The following is a 19,835-nucleotide window of genomic DNA, read 5'->3' as shown; positions in this document are numbered from 1 at the left end:
TTCCCAGCAATCATAAGTCTACCAGCATGCATATGGAGCTCAAAGAATGTCCTTAATAGAGTATCCTATGCCATAACAAAATTGTAAAAACTGCTTTGGTGGAATTAAGTCCACCTTACTTGCAAAACTTCCATGCAACTCATAAAGGATAGATTGATAATCCCTTGGCCACATTGAAGTGTTTTTTGCCTCTATGTTGTTAACTAACATGCTCAAGTGCCTTGCACTATCCAGAACTCGCGTTGACACATTCAAGTAAGATTTAATCTTGTAGTACATAAATTGCAAACATGTATCTGAGAATGCCAATTCCCCAGCCCTATATTCCTTCTCATAGATCCTAACTAAACAAGTAGGCTACTGACATAGGATATAAGTATTGCTTCCCATTATGGCCTTCAAAACACTTCGCTTTGCAAGTTATGATGCTTGCCAAATTAAAGGTAAAAAAACACATAAAATAACCTTCTCACCCATCTTGTGGTATTTGTCTCAAAATCTAGAAGCAAATGCTTGCTTGAGAAGGAATTCTATATGTATTTTGTAGTCTTTGCAATGTAATAGTAATTGCCAATTCGAATTTGATAATCCTTGATCTTTGCACGGTGCTAAGTGTTAAATTCCTTGATAAAGCCCTCCCGGATCAAGTTTATGAGCTTGTACCCAGCTCATAGTTGTAGTGTGTGAATTATCTAACTTTGAGTCCAGCTTATAGCCATGGGTTCTGATATACTTAGAACTCAAAATTTGAAAGAAAATGCAGAAAAATACCTGCAATCTTTCCAATGCTTTTTATTAGCCTTTTACGGAGCCTTGATCGTTCAAACTCTTAGCTTAGTCAAAGGAAAAGAATTCACATGCACAATCATGTGGTTTTTCCACCTTATGGATGGCTTAATTTATATCATACCTTATATTCAATGTACATAAATATTGGCCCTATTGCGAGTATATGCAATTGCATACATCATATTATAGGGACATAAAGCACAACAAGAAACCCTCTTTGGTTGCCCTACATGTGGAAGTTATGTAAAATTCAAATTTTCTAGGCTTTGCACTTTCGAATGGCTTTGTATAACCTTGCTTTTGCATAGGTTTCCAATCTTCACGTGCTACGTGAGCTCATCTTAAAAATACCAACTTAGTCTCTATAAAAGAATTCAAAGAATGCAAAAAACCCATGAAAATCCAAAAAGTACTACGTTTGACATACATACTACTACTACTACTACTACTACTTGGGTCTATCCCACATTCCATTAATTAATTTCTCTACGAGATTCTCCTGCAGCTTAACCATTAAATCTAGCCCCTCAGTTAAACGCGCTCGTCCATTCTGCTTGGCAAGCAAACCCCCCCTCCCCCCCCCTTTTCCCCATGCCGAGTTGTTGCAAGAAGAGCCCACACTGCAGCCTGGTCTTGTTCTCCCTCCCACGACAATCATCCACCATCACAAGATAGGGAAGCCTCGAGGGTAAGCAGACTGCTGTTCTCCATCAAGCCTTTTGAAGCTGATGAAGCACATTCGCGGTTTCTGGGTAGCGTCAAAGCTCAACGATGGAGAGAGAGAGAGAGAGAGAGAGAGAGAGAGAGAGAGATTTGCTGTCGACGCATGTGGAGTCTTTTGAGCTGCCACTACTTGATGCGCCCTCGTGCTAAAGCTTGCCTCCGCACCTGCTCGACTGAGCCTACCCTCGCCCGCCCCTCTTCCTTCGCCTTCGCCCTCGAGGATCCGTCACGACGTCTGTCGTCAAAACGCAAACCCCGCCTCTGTCTCCACGTGCCAACCGACCCAGCACGTCTGGTTATGAGATCGCCAAAATAGATTTTTAATTCACAAACCAAAACACCCAAAATTTTCAAAAATTTGAATCGTGTGTTGAAGCATTTTTTATATTTGGAGAAACCAGGGGTAGAGGTATTTCGGGAATTTTTGAAAATTTGAGGGACATTTTGAGAATTTCCACAAATTAGAGGGGTATTTCAACAATTTTACCAAAAAAATAAGGACACACTTCAAGTTCTCTGCGAAGCTTTTGTCGGTAATCACACCAAAATTTTTGAAAATATTTCGGCTTCCTTCAAGGCAACCTCAACATCTAACCGGCATAGCAAGATTTCATCCAGTCAAAATACATCGGAGCTGGTTTTTTTCTAACACTACCTTTGTCTTCGCTTGTCCTCGGGCAAAAAAAACTCGCTCTAGCACATGCGTCAAGACCCTCTCCTTGTCTTCTCCACGTGCCATGGTCAGTGCCCATACGACCCCCCCTCCCACTCCCTTCTCCACTTAGTTTAGCTTTCATCCTAACAAAAAGAAATGAAAAGAACGTTTTGGTCACTTGTTGGGTCGTTTTGCACACCATTAATTAATTTCGATAGATGATTACTTTGGAATCATCAATTGAAAGGCAAAAGTGAGTTTCCATGTCACACACCCTTTCCCTCGTCCCCTTGCGCTTGCTCAGCGATCGGCATCCACAGTCGCCTGCATCGCGATGGTACACTCAACGTCCCCTCGTTTCTTCCATAAGCCTCCGAGCATCTTGGCCTTGCACACACACCTGCCTGTGGTCGCGAGCATACGTCCGCAGCTCGTTGCCTGCATTCATCATGTTGCAGTGCCACACCAAATTGCCCTCGTCCTTTTGGCTCTGGTTGGCTCTGCTCTGTAGCCCCGAACCTCCCTGGGCTTTCCTCCCTCGCACCAGTTCTACCTCCCACTCCATGCTCTCCTACTGCACTCTCTGCCAGGCACGTGTTTGCCAACCCGTCTCTCTCTCTCTCTCTCTCTCTCTCTCTCTCTCTCTCTCTCTCTCTCTCTCTCTCTCTCTCTCTCTCTCTCTCTCTCGGACGTGCTGCCTTGGATGCCTGAAGCGTCTCAGGAGCAAAGAACAGCGTATGAGCTCAGAGCCACAGCTTTGCATGTACCTTGCGCGTGGTCTCGAGTCCTCCTATGTACCTCCCGCGTCGTCTTCACCAAAAATCTATCCCTCTCTCAATGGACTCCTGACCCCCCCCCCCCCCCCCCCCCCCCCCCCCCCTTCTCTCTTTGCCTATCTCTCTCCTCCACGTGACAACTATGCCTTTTTTTCCTCCAACTTACTTGAGCATCTGCCAAAATACCTTAATTCGACGTGCTCCGAGGATTACGGACACATACTTGTTGACCAAGATGTTGGCGTTGTTGGTATCTCCAAGTATGCATGTTTGGCTTCTCAAGGTCATTCATGAATAGGTGTTTAAAACTAGGAGCACTTGCCAAAAAAAAATTTATGCCAAAATTACAAGGTACAATTGCATTGATTGCAATCAACAACTTAGAATAATTTACCTGATTACAATCAACAACTATTCTACTTTTAGACACTACTTTTATATGAAGGCTCATTTTAGACACTATGATGATATTATTATCATAGTCTATCAATATTTTATGTATATTAAAAATAGAAAAAGCTTGAGTTCTTTTTATTTTTCATATAGGTAGGCTCATAGCAAAAAAAATAATTACTACTCTTGATACTTTGAAGCCACCAGAAGTAGTGATTTTCCTCAAAAAATCATTTTTTTTCCTTGCACTTTTTAGGCTTAGACTTGCAATTTTTTTTCCTTTCACTACTTAGGCTTAGACTTGCAAATTTTGTGAAGGTGAGTTGTATTACAGAGTCAAAAACTTCTACTTTAATGGGTTTTTTATCGATCTATATTTATATATACAGAAGTTTAAAAGAGTTGATGTGTCATTGAATAATATGATCGAATTATATGGGTCAATGAATAATACATCCATTATCCATGTATAAAACATTTTTTAAATAATGTATCATGCAACCTAGTGCATGTTTAGTTGGTCTTGCCTGGGGTCACGCCTAATTTTTGAAGGCTTCAACGCCCTTTGGAGGCTCTTTAACCCTTCAGTGAAGGGCAAAAATATTTTTACCCTTCGAAAGAAGGATATAATATTGAAAAATCTTTGAGTAGCCCTTTTAATTTTTGAGTAAATATAGTTTAATGAAAGATAAAAGATAGCTTAAAATTTACCCTTCAAATGAATGATGAAGGTCACCCTTCAAAAAGGAGCCTTGCCGGGGGTCCATTCCCCCTCTAGTCCTACTACATTCAATATACTGATAGGGAGAAGAATATTGTTGGGTCTTATAAAAGCTTCATTTTTTGTGGGTCTTGCTCAAGTTTTAGCTTGAGAGAAAAAAAAAACTGAGTGTACGGTGAAAGACCTATGTCACAATGTGATGTTTGTGCACATATGATTTGTGAAATTGACAAATGATGATGGCCTTTTCAAAATATTTTTGCTCTTTCATTGTGACAAACTATCACATGCTAGAAACTATCACGTGCTAGAAACTTCTAGGCACAATGTACCAATGTTATCTTTTTTCTTTATAAATAAAAATCTTTTGGCATGAAAGCCTCTAAGTTAAGGGGGGATTAGGTAGAGTAAGTTTAAATAAGTGCATACAATCACATGGAATTTTTGTTACGATTTAATATTTAATTACATTATCTATTATACATACATAATCATAAACGGTTTATATATTACAAAGGGCTCCACTTAAATAATAAGATAAAAAGTGCACATTGCACATCAACATTTTGAAACAAAATAAAATAAAAAAATTTAAATACAATAAAAAAATAAAATGACACATTACGAATTAAAACAAAAGAGTATTTTAATGTTTTTTTATTTTTTTATTTTTTTTAAATAAAAAGAGATAAATTTAATAAACATAAAAAATTATAAAATATTTTAATAAAATATTTTTTTTGAAATCTTTAAATGAAAGGACCCTTTATCAATACCTAGAAATATCTTGTTAATCCTTTTTCTCTATAGCCCTTTTCAAGCATGCCAAAAAAGTGAATGCACTTTTGAAAACAACATTCAAAAGGTCATGATTTTTTTTCATTCACATGACGTTTAGTGAATGTCTAACAATGAAAATTGAATGATCTTTACCCTTTGAGTACTAATGCCTTCAACAGATCAAACAAGGTGAGAACTCACAGTGGCCTGCAGAAAGCAAGGGAAGGTCAGTTTTTGGCGATGAGGAGGTATGTAGTGGAGTGGTCGGACCAGTAGTTGTAGTTAATGCCGGACATGGTTTGTGACGGGTCATTGCTAACCCATACGTGGTCCAACGTAGAGTTGTGTACTGTGGTTGGATGGTGTATCAATTGGTGGAGACCGTGCTGGAGAATGAGGTTGGAAAGGGTTCTATATGTGTTGGTTTCCTCAAGTGCGTTAATGTTGAAATCTCCCATTATGATTAGTGGTCGCATGGTGCGGGTTGAATCAAGAAGATTAGAGATGCTATGCAGGAACCGTGGGAACGATGATGTCGGTGCCCTGTAGAGTGAAATGATTGTCGCTAGGCACTTGTTGGCGCAGTGGAAAGTTGCATGGATCGTTTCAAGTGTTTGATTGATGCAGATGTGTATTTGTGTAGGTATTAGGTTGTCTTTATGCAGAATGGAGATGCCGTGTAGTTGTGTTGAGGATATGCTACGGAAGCCTGGAATGGTTGTCGCATCTTGTCGAGTCTCTTGTAGGCAGAGGACATCGGAGGCCATTAGGCTTTTGTCGTGGATGATATCGTTTGCATGCTTTGCAAGGGAGACGACGTTTAGTGAGTGGACAATGTAATGTGTATCTTGGTGGAGATGTAGTTTCTTTTGGACGGGGAAATAAGTTGCTTCTATTCTCAACATGTGGAGCTCTTTGAGGACTGACGCGTCGGTGTGAATGTTGCAGGGCAGCAAGCTCTCCATCAAATATAGATTTGCAGTGTCACGAATCCCGTGTGAGAGCAGTGTATGCGAGGCCGTGAGACCTAATCCCTTTGGGGTTGAAAGCTAGTGTGTTGAGTGTAAGCCCTTGCGATCGGTGAATCGTGCGGGCCGCAACAGGCTGAACTGGGAATTGCTTGTGTGTGAGGGTGTTGAAGTAGTTCTTGCCAATTTGGAATTCGCGTGTGATGCGGAGAATTGACGTCCAACTAGGCAATGTGAGTGGGTTGCGAAGATGAGGTGGTCGTACCTTTGTTTTTGCCCTATGCTAAGGTTGGTGAAATGAATCCAGAGGCATGTCGTGTCGGAGAATGTAGTGTAGAGCTTGTAGACGCCTTCTGCATCGTTGACGAGGCCATCAGGAATGTCCAGATTTCCAGCGCATAGCTCGACCACTAGGCCCGGCTTCAGACACAATGTTGCTTGGAGACCCGCAGTTTCTCTAGCATCCAATGGAGTTGCTATTGTTTTGCTGCAAGAGGCGGCACGCTTGTCAATTGCTTTGAATATGTGTGGCTCACCGGGCAATTGTGCGAAGACCTTTTCATTGTGTTCATCCTTTGCCTTGTTAGAGTAGAATAGGTGTGATATGGTTGTGTCAGCAGGCAGCTCTCTATGGAAGGAGTTGTTAATGTATGCAAGGTCGTTGCTGGTGTGTGAGCCAGTTCTCATTTGGTTGAGCACCTCTATAAACTGTCCATCGGTTTGTCTCATTGTCATCGTTAATTCGTAGTACTTAAGGAATTCATGCCAGTACGAAGGTGCAACCGCCTCGAGAAGAGGCTGCTTGGTTGTGAATATCCAAGAGTCTTTGACTGGGCTAGCTTGGCAGAGGTCACCACAAAGTATGACATCTAGGCCACTAAAAGGTTGGTCGTGTTTTCTCTTGATGGAACGAAGACCTGAGTCGGCCAATGAGAAGACACTTGATCCTATCAAGGAGACTTCATCAAACACTACAAGCTCCAAATCTTGATAAAGTAAGGACAATGCATCTAGCTTTTTTGCTCTGAGGCTTGTGTGTGTCGTAGTTATCAAAGGCAAATGTAAAGCTGAGTGTATAGTTGTACCACCAATGTTGAATGCTGCCTTGCTTGTATATGCCATCAGGAGTGCCTTAAGAAAGTCAGGATTGTGGCCCGACTTATGCGTGTAGAAACGAATGAGGGCTTCGACTGGCAAGAGCAGCGTGAATGTTTTCCCAGTGCCTGCTCCACCTATGAGGAAGAGATGTATCTTTTCAGATGGCGCTATGCGTTTTTTAAGCATGACATCATCACGGATGAGTCGTTGTTGTGGGTTTAGTTTCTTTATTGATGTGTGGAAATCCTCATTGGTCATGCCAATATGTTTGGAAAAATGCAAAGCAAATGGTTTCTTCGTCGGTTGGTTTGATGGGGTGTTGATCATCACGTTGGCATTTTTGGAATTGTTCAAGGAACTTACACTTCTCGTGTTGCGTGAGGTTGGGATAGCTGTTGCGAGTCTATCAAGTGGAGCTGGTTCGACAACGAGCTGTGATTCATTGTTTTTTATTGTCTCAATGTTCGAAGTGTAGACATCGATCCAAGATGAACCTTCGGGTAGGTGCTCATTCTCATGCCTTGACCACGGCAAGAAGAGAAGGCATTGTTCTCTATAGTGGTTGTCAGGGTCTTTGGCTTTATTGTATCTGACGTATCGTACGATGCGTGCCCTTTGCAGCAACTTGTCAGGCCTAGAGGGATTTTTGGTTGTGGAAGCGAACTGGGCCAAGCACATGGCAAAGAACGAGTGTGGTCTGGAGGCATATTTGTCAATGATGGAGGCAGAGAAGATTTCTGTTGTGTCGGGGTGTATTTTTTGTAGGGCGTTCTTCTTTTTGAGAACAAGAGCACGCTCTTCAGGTGGGTTAGTATTTATGTATATGAATTCTCTAGAGGAGCTATGCAATGGAAGAGAGAGACATATGTAAGCAGCTTGCTGTGAACTAATTTGTTGTGTCTTAAGGATTGTGCTACCAACTTTTCGTAGTCTCTCCAACATTGTTGCATTGTTTGCGACACAGTGATCAACTTGTGACTTGATTGCTCCTATTAATGTATTGTCCATTTTTGTCATGTATGAGGTGCAATAGCTCACAGCTCCATGCGCATTTAGCACGAACTGTATATCTGTATTTTCATTCGAAAGTGAAGCTATTGATTTGTTGAAGTTGTTTGTGAATATATCGCTTGGTTTGCGCTTGAGGAAAATAGTGGGTGTTGAGATAGTTGCTTGCAATGCAAGCAAGTACTGTTCCATGGAGAGTTGTACTTGTTCCAGCCATTCTTCAAACGTAGGGGCATTTTGTAAATCAATTTGGCTGAGTTGTTTTTCGATTTGTTGCAAGTAAAGCTTGCCTTTTCTAGCTATGTTTTCCTCAAGTATTCCTTGTCGGATAATAGTTGTGAATGGCATGGGAAAACGTGGAAATCCAAAACGACAACTTTTGCTCTTCTTTTGGCAAGTCTTATGATGCTTGTGCTTGTAAGCTTTAGAAAGGTCATTGGGCAAGATGGATCTATCTGTGCTAATGTGGGTATCTAGAAATAATACAATATCTTGATCTGAGTGTGTTGTGAGTGATGGAGCATTTTCTAGCCACAATAAACCATGATCATGTTGGCTACCGCGACTTTGGAACTCCGTGGTGAAAAAGAAGTCCCGTATTTTGCCACATATGGAGGAATCAGTGCACAACAACCGTTTCATTGCGTTGAACCTGTTGATGTAGAAACGAGCAGTTGTAATGGGATCGGCACGAACGAGGCGACGTTGATATGAGCTCAGACTCTCGTCAGGCTCTTGGCTCAGCGGGACTAACTTCTCCAGTGCAGCAAGAAGCTCTTTCCATCTTCGTTCTGCGGAGGAGAACGTGACAAAAAATGTAGGCGGTCCAAGTTGTCGGATCATTGCGAAGAATTTTTTTTTCATCTTTTCCTTGTAGTCGAGGGACGTGCGCAGCGCCTCAAAGTCTCTAAAGCCTGATCTTGAGTTGAGAAGCCTCTCTATGTTTGTGTCTTCTACAACCTGCCTTGCGGTTAGCACTGCACCTCCTAGCTTTCCCTTGCGCATTTGCACCCAAACAGAGGAAGCAACTTGTTGTGACATGATTTTGATAGACTTGAAAAATAAATTCTCGATGTCCAGGGCGAATCTTCTATCGACGTTTAGGAGCTCCCACTTTGCGATCGTTTGATAATCTTTGGTCGCAGCCTCCCTATATCTTCTAGGGGACCCGAAGAAAAGATTCAGGAAGCTCAACTCCTTGCAATACTCGTCCATGAAGATGCTCAACGGTGAATTGCCCTCGCAAGGCGCAACATGAAGAATCTTGCCACTGTAGTCGACAACCTCTGCCGCATTTGTGACCCCATGAAGTATGACATCAGTCTGATCATCCTCAAGCTCAACATCGTGCGTATTGTCGTTAAGGTTATTTGCAGGAGCCATACTTAGACTGGAAAGATGTGCAAGCCACTTGTCGTTGATGGTGACACCTTCTCGTGTGTAAAGTGGTGTGGAGAGCAACGTAGTGGTTGCACGCATTGTGAGCAAGGGTCACACAACACCGCTTAGGTAACATCTATCGTACTCGAGTTTCCGTTTGATGCCCACAAGGACAGAAGCCTCATCCTCAATGAAGAGAGGCAGCACAACCTAGCTCTTCTCCAAGTTGGCAAGCACATTGACAACACTACCTCTAAGCCCATACTGACCATCATACGTCAGTTCACGTATCTTGGCGAAGGGAATACGAATGGAGACCAAGCGTGCCTCTACGGGGTTTAGATCTAACACAAAGGAAAGCGTTGGATTGAATCCTGTCTCTTGCAAGCTCCACAGGCGATTGCTATCTCTTATCAAGTGTTTCTTGCACTGGTTGCAGATGTACACATCCGCATAGCGTCTTCGCTTCCTTGAAGTGGATTCCGCAACTGAAGGTAGAATCTGACGTGTTAGCTGGCGGCGAAACAGCAAGCGTCCACATTTTTTGCAGGGTGTAATGGGCTTTTCCTTCATGATTTTGTTGTATCTCTTAATCGCCTTGCTCAACCTCGCATGGGTGCGTCGTATCTGAGCACCGGTGACCAGGCCCTTCTCGTTCTTCAGGCGTGAAAGCTTGCATTTCACGGCCTGGGTTGTGTGCAACGTGTGTGGGTGTTTGGCTTGGAACATGCAGACGACCTCAATATCTGGCAAAGCCTCATACAACAAGGATAGTTGATGCAAAGTGGCCACCTCATCTTCTTCTCATCGAACACGTACACGGTTTGAGTACGTTGTGAAGGTGGGAAGGTATGCAATGCCGTTGCTTGTTTCGGAGAGCAGAATGCCCTTTGCAAGAAATGGTTTCGATGGCATCCCCAAGATGATTGTTCTCACGCTTCCATTTATTTTCAAATACACTTTTAACCTACAAGTCACAGAGCGAGCGAAGGCCGTTAATATGTCGAGGCTAAGGGCAAGTGAGTTGGTGGATGTTGAATACAAAGACGAGAATTTTGTGACTGTCATTGCGCTAGTGGCCCCATCATTACGAAAGAAGAGGCATGCACCCGGGACAGCATGTCTATCATGCAAGAAGCTCTCAAACAAGTCGTTGAGCAAATTTGATCTAAGGTCATGCGGTGCACCTGTTGAGTTTTGGAGATGGTGTAGCACGAGGAAGATGTCTAAATTGTTCGGAAACTGTGCCGCGAAAACAGTATCGACATCATGTTCGGCCAAGAGAGTCATTGGAAAGACAAGCAAAGATTGTAAACATTAAGTCAGCTTGTGTGTTTGTTTGTGTACGTGTGTTAGAGAGAGAGAGAGAGAGAGAGAGAGAGAGAGAGAGAGAGAGAGAGAGAGAGAGAGAGAGAGAGAGAGAGAGAAAGTATGTGCTTTGGAAGGTTGAAAAGATGGAGAGGAAGGAAGAGTAGAGAGCGAGTTATGGAGAGACACCACAGACTTTCTTCTGAAACGGGATATACAATGGACAAGCAAAATTTAGTTCATCAATTGTAGAGGGATCTAGGTAAGGAAGGATAGTTATTCGTGGTGAAAGGCCAAAAGCTATTCAAATACATGCTCTCAAAGCATCTAGGTTTCCTCAGAGGAGTGAAAGATATCATAGACCCATTTGTGCCAATTTTGAACACACCCTCGACAACAGATGTCGATAAAATATCCCTCGCCTCTGGAATGCTCTCCATGTACACCTCCTTGAAGCTCCTTGGCAAGCCCAGTAGACGATCCACCATAGATCCTGACACTTGAACCACCACAACACGTCTGTCAATGCTGCTTCGAATATGTACCTCCAGTCTGAGCGTCGTGTTGATGACGTGATCTTTATCGCAAAGAGAACAACACAGTCGGCCTTCAACCTTCTTCACCTTTGGCGAGTCACAAACTGAGCACTGGGAATGAAAGAGAGCTCTATTGAAGTTCACAAAGCGCAAAGTCCCCACAACCTACAAAAAAACAAACGTGTAAAGACCACTAAAGATGTCTTCATTCGGTTGAGTGCAAACCATGCAAAGTCACCTCTCTATTGTAGCCGAGAGTCTCACACTGTCTATGAAATGCTATGGTCAATTCTTCCTTCAAACGTGATCCTCGCACGAGGGCCAAAGTTGTGACATCCAGAACAGAAAATGTGCGCACCTTGCCAACAAAGAGGCCAATATTCCTAGCCACAAACATAACAATGTCCTCCCTAGCCATCTGGGCCATGCCCCGATTGTAGTCTTGCTTTCGAGAGTTGACAAAGCTGACCTACATATGACAAAAGGTTTTTCAATATCAAAAGAAAGAAACGCTGGAGCCAATGCTTCTGATACGTACAACTGCTTTGTCGTCTGGGGTCGGGCCATCAGCAACAACCAAATCCCCAAATGTAGTACCAATTCTTTGATGGAAATTACGACTTTGCAAGACAACAAACGCCAGTGTCGCTAAGGGCGTACGTGGGCTAGTAGTCTCGGAAATTGCAGCGTCAGCAAGAAATGTGCTTATCTTGGTCTTAGGATAGAAAGCTAAAGTAACAGGCAATGGGTCACAAGGTCTAATGGTTGTCGACGCATCGACATGCAAGGAGAAAAAAGCTGACCCAGCATCGTTATGGTTTTTAGCCCTCACAAGAGGACAGCCAAGCCTGACGAACAAGCCGATCTTGAGCTCCCTGGTGTAGGTCTCAACGAAGGGATCCACAATGGCGACCGTGATCGTGTCGATGCACTCGGCATCGACGATGTCAAACTTGAAGTAACGTGCATTTTTCTTTTGCCCAGACGAGATGGAACGGTATGTGCCATCCAATTCAAGATTTTCCCCTCTATGGAAAAAGGTTTACTATCCTCATCTATATCACTGATCATGAATAGCGGCAAGGTTTCCTCGACTAACAAGCTTTTCCCTTTTTCCAGTAGTTTGCCACTGTCCAAGACATTCTGAGCAGCTGAAGATTGGCCAACTTCAGAAAATGAGGCTGCAGCTTTTCCTAATTCACGAGATGGGCAAGGAAGTTGTTGTTGAGAAGAAGACGGTGCTTGTGCGCACTCCTCTTCTAGTGGAGAGTATCCTTTGCCTGCAAAAAAAAGCAGAGCACCATCTTAACGCAACTTGACACTCAAGAATGCACTGTAGCGAAGAACACCATAGACACGTTAAGGATGTTCCACAAAGAATGATTGTGCGCATCGGCGATACCTGCACTGCCAACGGGATTGGTAGAAGGGCTTTCTTGAAGCAACGCACGCCTACACCTCTTCCCAGTTGCGATTTCCTCGAAGGCCGGATCTGGCGGTGACCCGGCAGAGCTTGACACCACCCGCTGCGATGAACGTTTGCCTGCAGGACATGGAGGAGACTCAACGAACCTACGTAGTTCTGCAAGAGGAAAAGAAAAGCAAGAATCCAATTAACCATAGCATTGACTAGTTGAGGAAAGCAAAGAGAGAGTAAAAAAGATCCTACAAGCAGCACACTCGCAAAAACAAAGGAAGAACTAGGCGCGGAAACGAACTTATTGAAAGGATGCGAACAAACTTGCACGGAATATGATTTCTTTTTGGGTGAGCAAGCAAACAAGCTATTTAATCTTGGAAAATGTCACGTTTCAAATCCCTCGCCAGGTTGCATACACAAGAAGATTTAGAAATTTTCTCATCTAGGAAAACAGAGTCTCTCAATGTTTTTCATACAATGTATAACATCATGAGCCTCTGCTCGAGAGGCAACGTATATAGAGGCCTTCGAGCCAGGAAGCAACATTGCAAGTTACTCAAGCGAACATGAACATAAAGAGCGTCAGGTGGAGCCTCTTGATTCACTCCCCTCAGGCAAGCGAGAGATGCTAGCATGTGTAGAGATGCATAAGTCAAAAGCTAATGAAGGACTGATGCCCGAGCCTGGCCTTGCTGAGGCGTGTGAGCTGTTGCATGTAGAGACAGCTTGGAAAAGGTATAACCAGAGCATAAGAAGAGTGGGGCTGTGGGATACGAGACAGCCGTTGCGTGCGCCTGATGCTACTGCTAAGCCCCTTGCCCCGAATCGTACCTAGCCAGGTATACGGTGCCCCCCTCACAGAAGCTCATGATGTTGAGGCAAGTCACGCTGTGAGAATTCTCGTGCTTCTTGTGATACGCTACACATGACATGTATGGTATGGCAACAAGGAGTTAGGTGTGTGAATGACTACAGCCTTGCAATGGTCTCCATGCTGACAAGGAGTCTACATTGCTTGCACCCATCCCATCCCAACAGAAATACGAAAAGTATGAAGGCCATCCTTTACCGACTGAGCCCCATTACTCAAGTTAATCAATGCTCACATATCCCAGTTTAAAGCGTAGATTTCCCGGTTTCAATTTAATTCAACCTTTGATTTCCAAGGTCAAAATTTGGGCAGTATAGTTCTAAACACCTTATTTTGGACATTGATTCTGATTATCTATTTGAATGGACCCTAAAAAACAAGATCTAGCAGTGTTTTAGACGTAAGACTCTCTCTCTCTCTCTCTCTCTCTCTCTCTCTCTCTCTCTCTCTCTCTCTCTCTCTCTCTCTCTCTCTCTCTCTCTCTCTCTCTCTCTCTCTCTCTCTCTCTCTCTCTCTCTCTCTCTCTCTCTCTCTCTCTTACTCACTGTGATACACAATGACAATGTCGGAGCATGCTGTCCTGGAACAGGATGCATCGGTGGCATTTGTTGAGCCATGCAATACTTACAGAACAGATGATATGTTCTCAATTTGCAGTAGCTTCAGATCAAGCAGGGAGGAGAAAGCAAAGCAATCGCTAGCAAGAAGCAGGGTTCTAGTTTTGGAACTGCAACATCCGTGGGTGCCTCATGCAAAAGTTCTGCGCATGGAAACGATGACTGATCCTTTAGTCGAGGAGTTGACGCGGCTGAGTAGTGGGGGGAAAAGTCGATGTACATGTGACAAGTTCACTCCTCATGCTACGTCCCCTATAGTGTAATTGCACCGACCTTGCACAGAATGATGGTTATAAACGCCACAGGGTTAGAGTTCATCGTCAAAGTCAAGGTTCAGGCTCCCAAATCCAAGGTTGATTCCGAGATTGAATGTGTAATTGCAGTGGTGGATGAGCTGGGCATCACTGTTGAAATGGCGGGAACAATAATGCAACGTGTCCTGCCAGCTGTCGTTGCCAGCCGCCACTCGGCCATTGCTGAAGCGCTGGAAATTCTGCTGTCCCCTGCTGCCGTGGTAAAGGACTGAAGGAACTTCACATAATCTCGAAACAGTTTCAGTGGGCATGACAAAGAGCAGCAACAGATGCTGTGCCAGATGATTATTAGTCCAGCTCTCTCTCTCTCTCTCTCTCTCTCTCTCTCTCTCTCTCTCTCTCTCTCTCTCTCTCTCTCTCTCTCTCTCTCTCTCTCTCTCTCTCTCTCTCTCTCTCTCTCTCTCTCTCTCTCTCTCTCTCTCGCTCATTGCAAGATTCCATATAACCAAGAGCCGGCCAAGACTGAGATCGACAGTATACTCCAGGGCTTAGGGAACAAGGGTAGCATAACTACTTTTATTAATAACAAGTACAGGCAAGTAATATATTTTGGTCTATTGAGGACTTGAAACTCGTAGTGCAGCTAAGGCCGAGAATTAGGCTCATCATGTCATGCTCAGTTGCCTCATTAGGTGCACCAAGCCGAAAGAAAGCAGGACCAGCAAGAACACCAGCACAAGAAACACTTCGAGTGCATCGCTCACAAGCGAAAAGAAACCAGGACCGACAGTCAAAATCAACACCAGCATAGCACAAGAAAATCAACAATTATCGGCATACATAACTTCACATAATCTCGAAACAGTTTCAGTGGGCATGACAAAGAGCAACAACAGATACTGTGCTAGATGATTATTAGTCTCTCTCTCTCTCTCTCTCTCTCTCTCTCTCTCTCTCTCTCTCTCTCTCTCTCTCTCTCTCTCTCTCTCTCTCTCTCTCTCTCTCTCTCGCTCATTGCAAGATTCCATATAACCAAGAGCCGGCCAAGACTGAGATCGACAGTATACTGCAGGGCTTAGGGAACAAGGGTAGCTTAACTACTTTTATTAATAACAAGTATAGGAAAGTAATATATTTTGGTATATTGAGGACTTGAAACTCGCAGTGCAGCTAAGGCCGAGAATTAGGCTCGTCATGTCATGCTCAGTTGCCTCATCAGGTGCACCAAGCCAAAAGAAAGCAGGACCAACAAGAACACCAGCACAAGAAACACTTCGAGTGCATCGCTCGCAAGTGAAAAGAAACCAGGACCGACAGTCAAAATCAACACCAGCATAGCACAAGCAAATCAACAATTATCGGCATACATAAGCGTACACAAAACCGTTGAGCAAGCAGGGAAACAAACCTCCGGAGAAGTCCATGCTCTCACCACCGCTAGGCGAGGCATTGCTTGCACTCCCTTCACCGCCACCAGCAATACCAGCATCCGATGCCATGATAATAAAGGATCCAGATACTTTAAGCAAAACACGCAACCCTCAAACCAATCCGCAGTAGATGCTCGACAAATTTCAACTGCTCACGACCAACAGCAACCTCTTCAACAGAATTCGGCAAAAGAAAACATTCGTTCACATATGGTGACTCAAGTGAACTTAAATTTGGAATTGCAGCATATAAGCACATAGAAATTGGATAGCGAAAAGAGAATCTTCCGCCAAATAGTGATAGCTCAAGGCTTAAACATTGAAGCAAAGATCAGCACTTCCTGGCATATTTACAAAAGCAGGACACATAGAATCTTCCAGTAGATAGATACATCAAAATCTGAAGCAGTAAAAAAGACTTGAGACTTGTTGCTACATCTACAAAAGACTTGCTGGCATATTTAGAAAAGACTTCCTAGCATATTTACAGAGGCAGGACAGAGAGAATTTTCCACTAGATAGATAGCTCAAAGGCTCGAACAGTAAAAGAAACTTGAGAATTCCTGCTACATGTACAAAACCATGACACAGCATAATGACGATCGGCTGAGACAGGGGCTTCTTACGACACTACGTTTTTCTCATCTTTTATACAAGCTACAATGAGCATCTAGATTAATATATTCTAAGCATTGCATCCCAACACGTGCTCTCAAGCACAGAGAATGAAGACGAACGCCATTCAGCACCTGAGGCCACACTTGCTGATGCCATTGAATGCAGTCGCCCCTAAAATCACACGAATCCACAACCTCGAAAAGCATCCAGACAACGCCCGCCTTCAGCATTGAACACACAGCACTGCCGTGTGAAAGACCCGCACCACTGCACACGTCCTCTGGCAGGAGCAGCACGAAAACACATGTACCTGTTGCGCGCCACCTTCACGGGAGGACGACACCTCCTACACGCGTCGCCTTCTCTGCTAGGAGCAGGGCAAAAACCGACGGGACATGCCAAGAGCAGGCCGCAATAGGAAAAGACGTTGCAGGTTGTCTCAAACAACCTTTAGTGAACCTAAGGCCATGTGGCACTCATCTAGTGAATATATCGAACGGCCAAAAAATTGCAACAACTTTGGAGCCCAAACCCTATGGCCTTCCGTAGGCCAAAAATACAAGCATGAATTGAGATATATAAGCGTTGGCATCCATTACATGCTAAAACTTTTAGGCACACTGCACCAATGCTATCACTATATGAACTTGACCACGACATACAAATTGAAAAGTACTTGTGCAAAAGGCTTCATCTTACATCACATGTGTGCAATAAAAATCTTAAGAAAAAGTACAAGAGTAAGAAGTTAGTGAGCCAATTATAATAGAAAGAATAAAGAGAAATCACCTTCTCGATTCCTCAATTTTAAATGCCTCTATTTTATAAATCCACTACCTTTTACTTTCTATTATGAACTTCTAAATTATATAAGATAGAGCTTCGAATTTTCAAAGAAGAAGAGACAACAAAGGCGTACAAGCTCAAGGTAGGAGTGGACCTCAATAGTTGACAAAGGCGGACGACAGGAGGCAATCCCAATAACTTTTGGCTATTTTTTAAGGTTTTTATGCTAAATATCTGTGATCTTTGTGAGTGATTTCACCCTTGGGTTGATTGGAATCCAAAGATGAATCTCAAAATTCATAGATGGAATTGCACTAAACCTAGGTTTTTTCGAGCTCTTAAAGGCAAAACAGACTATTTGAGGCAAATCTCAATAATTTGTAAGGGGGTTTACACTAAATTGAGTTAAGCCACAACGCTTTCTCCCAAAAACATAGAAAATTTATCTATGAGAAATTTTAGGGGAAACTTTATTATATTTGAAGGCTTTTCCATTCAATTTCTCTATACTTTTGTAGGTTTCCTTGCCTTTAAATCTAAAATTTAATTCAAAATCTATAGATAAGATTATACTCAACCGATGATTTTTTAAGCATTTATCTATAGTATGTTTTTTCCCAAAAAATTAGAGGCAAATTTACTATATTTGAAGGTTTTTACACTAAACTTCTATGCACCTTGTAGATTTTCTAAACTTTAATTTAGGTTCTCCTAACTTTGTAGTTTCTTTAAAATTTGGAGGTATTCTCACCTTTAATTTAAGATTTAAGTTTGTGGCAGAGCCTTAGAACAACTTAACCGGTGTTGCCAAAATATGAATCCAAGTTTGAGTGGAAAGCATGTCAATGGCCCAAGGATAGACATTTTTTGAAACCACAAACTAAGGAAGTGTACCTCTCCTTTATGTAGGTTTTCTTATGGAAGGTGCTATGCGGAGCCCTCCAACTGGGGTGAAGATTTGCATTAGGGAGGTTGGTCCGGGTAGATTCTCGCAATGCAAAATATCTTGCGAAGACCTCCTCCACCTTTTCAAGGAATGCCCGACAATATGTGTCCTTGCAAGAAAGATTTTCAAGTGGGTCCAAAAGACCTGTAAAATAGGATTTTTCAAGAATGATCTCTCCTTGGGAGGGAAAGTGTTTAAGAGCCATACTCTACTAATTGTGACTCAAATTGTGAGATTTTGCTACTTTAAAAATGTTTGTAAGACAAGGAACTCTCAGATCTTTGAGAGCACCATGGAAATTGCTAAGTTCACAGAGATAATCCAAAAAATCAAGGGGAATATCGTCGCCATTGGGAAACACATGGATCTTGATGAGTGGAACATGACTCTGGGTGCCATAATGACTGGTTTGAATGGGTATGAGGAACCATCCATCATCATTGTGGTGGCTCCCCGATCAACCGATGTGTTTATGATCGCATAATGATGCCATGGCTCCTGACGAGCATGGCAGGAATTTGCAATTCTATGTTTTTTTGCTAATATAATCTACTCACCATTGTGAGTTTTGAGAAAAATAAAGATTTAAGTTTGTGATGTTAAGTTGTTATTATTTTGGCATCCATGGCTCTTTGGGAAGATGGCGATGTTGTATTTTTTATGTTTCTAATTCATTACAACTCACTCTAACGAGTGAGTGGGGGTAAAAACACAATCTGAAAAAAATTAGCGATAAATCTTGAAATTTATAGGTGAAACTGTACTAAACCGAGGTCTTTTCCTCCAATAGTTGTGGGTGTCCTAACCTTCAAATTAAATCTTACGAGTGTGTGGGGAGAGAGAGAGAGAGAGAGAGAGAGAGAGAGAGAGAGAGAGAGAGAACCCCTTTTCTTGGCACCCAATCCACTCTCTTTATTTCTTTGCTTTGATCTCCATTCCCTCCCCCCATCACCCCCTCTCCAAGCCCTTTCTTTATGTCACAAAGCAGGGACTTCCAAGGTGCATTAGATAAGGTTGAGAAACTTTGTCGGTAGGATTACACTAAACCTAGGTTTTTCTCAAGCACTCGGATACCCAATAGTTTCTCACTATTATCCAATAGTCAATTATCTATACTCTTTATAATGGATCTTGTAAAACTAGAGGAAGAAGACAGATTCCATTTGTCCCCTTCTAGTTGATTTGCATGCCATGTTGGATCAATGCCGAGATCAATGTCAAAATTGAGTTGTTCATTCCTTGCCATAGACACATTAAAGAACCTTCAAAAATTGTGTGAAGTGGTCCACATTCTATGCAATTCCATCCTTTCCCAATGACCTACAACAGTAAAAATCATACACCTGACAGCCTATTGTGTGTGTGTGCGTGCATGAGAGAGAGGGAGAGAGATAAACCCTTTAGACTATGCAAATCCAATCTTTTTCAGCAATGTATAGTTTGTAGTATCCAAAATTGTGTGCTTGACAACTTGCATGTGCTTGTACGCATGCGCATGTGCACTCTGTGTGTGTGTGTGTGTGTGTGTGTGTGTGACCATCCCCATGTGTGTCACACACACACACACACACACACACACACACACACACACACACCATTTGCTTGTCCAAACATGTGGGGTGCATTCTTCTCCATCTATTGTCCCGACCTCCCATTATCAATGATCTGTACATCAGAGCGCTATGGGGTGTGACGTGCTAAGAGTTATTTATCTACAAGTTATGGTGGTGATGTAGCAATTGAAGCAAAAAGTTAAAA

The 19,835-nt window shown here is 42.8% G+C and overlaps 2 protein-coding genes and 2 pseudogenes across 2 annotated transcripts; 1 reads left to right on the top strand and 3 right to left on the bottom strand.

The window, feature by feature from the left end:
* Window positions 1–5,886: 5,886 nt before the first annotated feature.
* Window positions 5,887–9,390, bottom strand: LOC147438665 (uncharacterized). The gene has a single exon (XM_086483917.1). The coding sequence runs from the start codon at window positions 9,388–9,390 to the stop codon at window positions 5,887–5,889; it is 3,504 nt and encodes a 1,167-aa protein (XP_086340043.1).
* Window positions 9,391–9,501: 111 nt separating this feature from the next.
* Window positions 9,502–10,581, bottom strand: LOC147438664 (uncharacterized; annotated as a pseudogene).
* Window positions 10,582–10,841: 260 nt separating this feature from the next.
* On the bottom strand, window positions 10,842–13,190 carry LOC147438663 (uncharacterized; annotated as a pseudogene).
* Window positions 13,191–14,326: 1,136 nt separating this feature from the next.
* LOC147438662 (uncharacterized) lies at window positions 14,327–14,569 on the top strand. Its single transcript, XM_086484171.1, has one exon. The coding sequence runs from the start codon at window positions 14,327–14,329 to the stop codon at window positions 14,567–14,569; it is 243 nt and encodes an 80-aa protein (XP_086340297.1).
* Window positions 14,570–19,835: the final 5,266 nt, after the last annotated feature.

This window comes from Adiantum capillus-veneris, chromosome 16 (genome assembly GCF_014529385.1).
Source record: "Adiantum capillus-veneris isolate H3 chromosome 16, ASM1452938v2, whole genome shotgun sequence".
Lineage (NCBI taxonomy): Eukaryota > Viridiplantae > Streptophyta > Polypodiopsida > Polypodiales > Pteridaceae > Adiantum > Adiantum capillus-veneris.
The sequence above is the reverse complement of the archived record's forward strand: the minus strand, read 5'-3'. Positions and strand labels throughout refer to the sequence as shown.

What these genes read in the sequence shown, in the direction of transcription:
- LOC147438662 (XM_086484171.1), top strand. Translation starts at nt 14,327, where the DNA reads ATGATGGTTATAAACGCCACAGGGTTAGAGTTCATCGTCAAAGTCAAG.
- LOC147438665 (XM_086483917.1), bottom strand. Translation starts at nt 9,390, where the DNA reads ATGCGTGCAACCACTACGTTGCTCTCCACACCACTTTACACACGAGAA.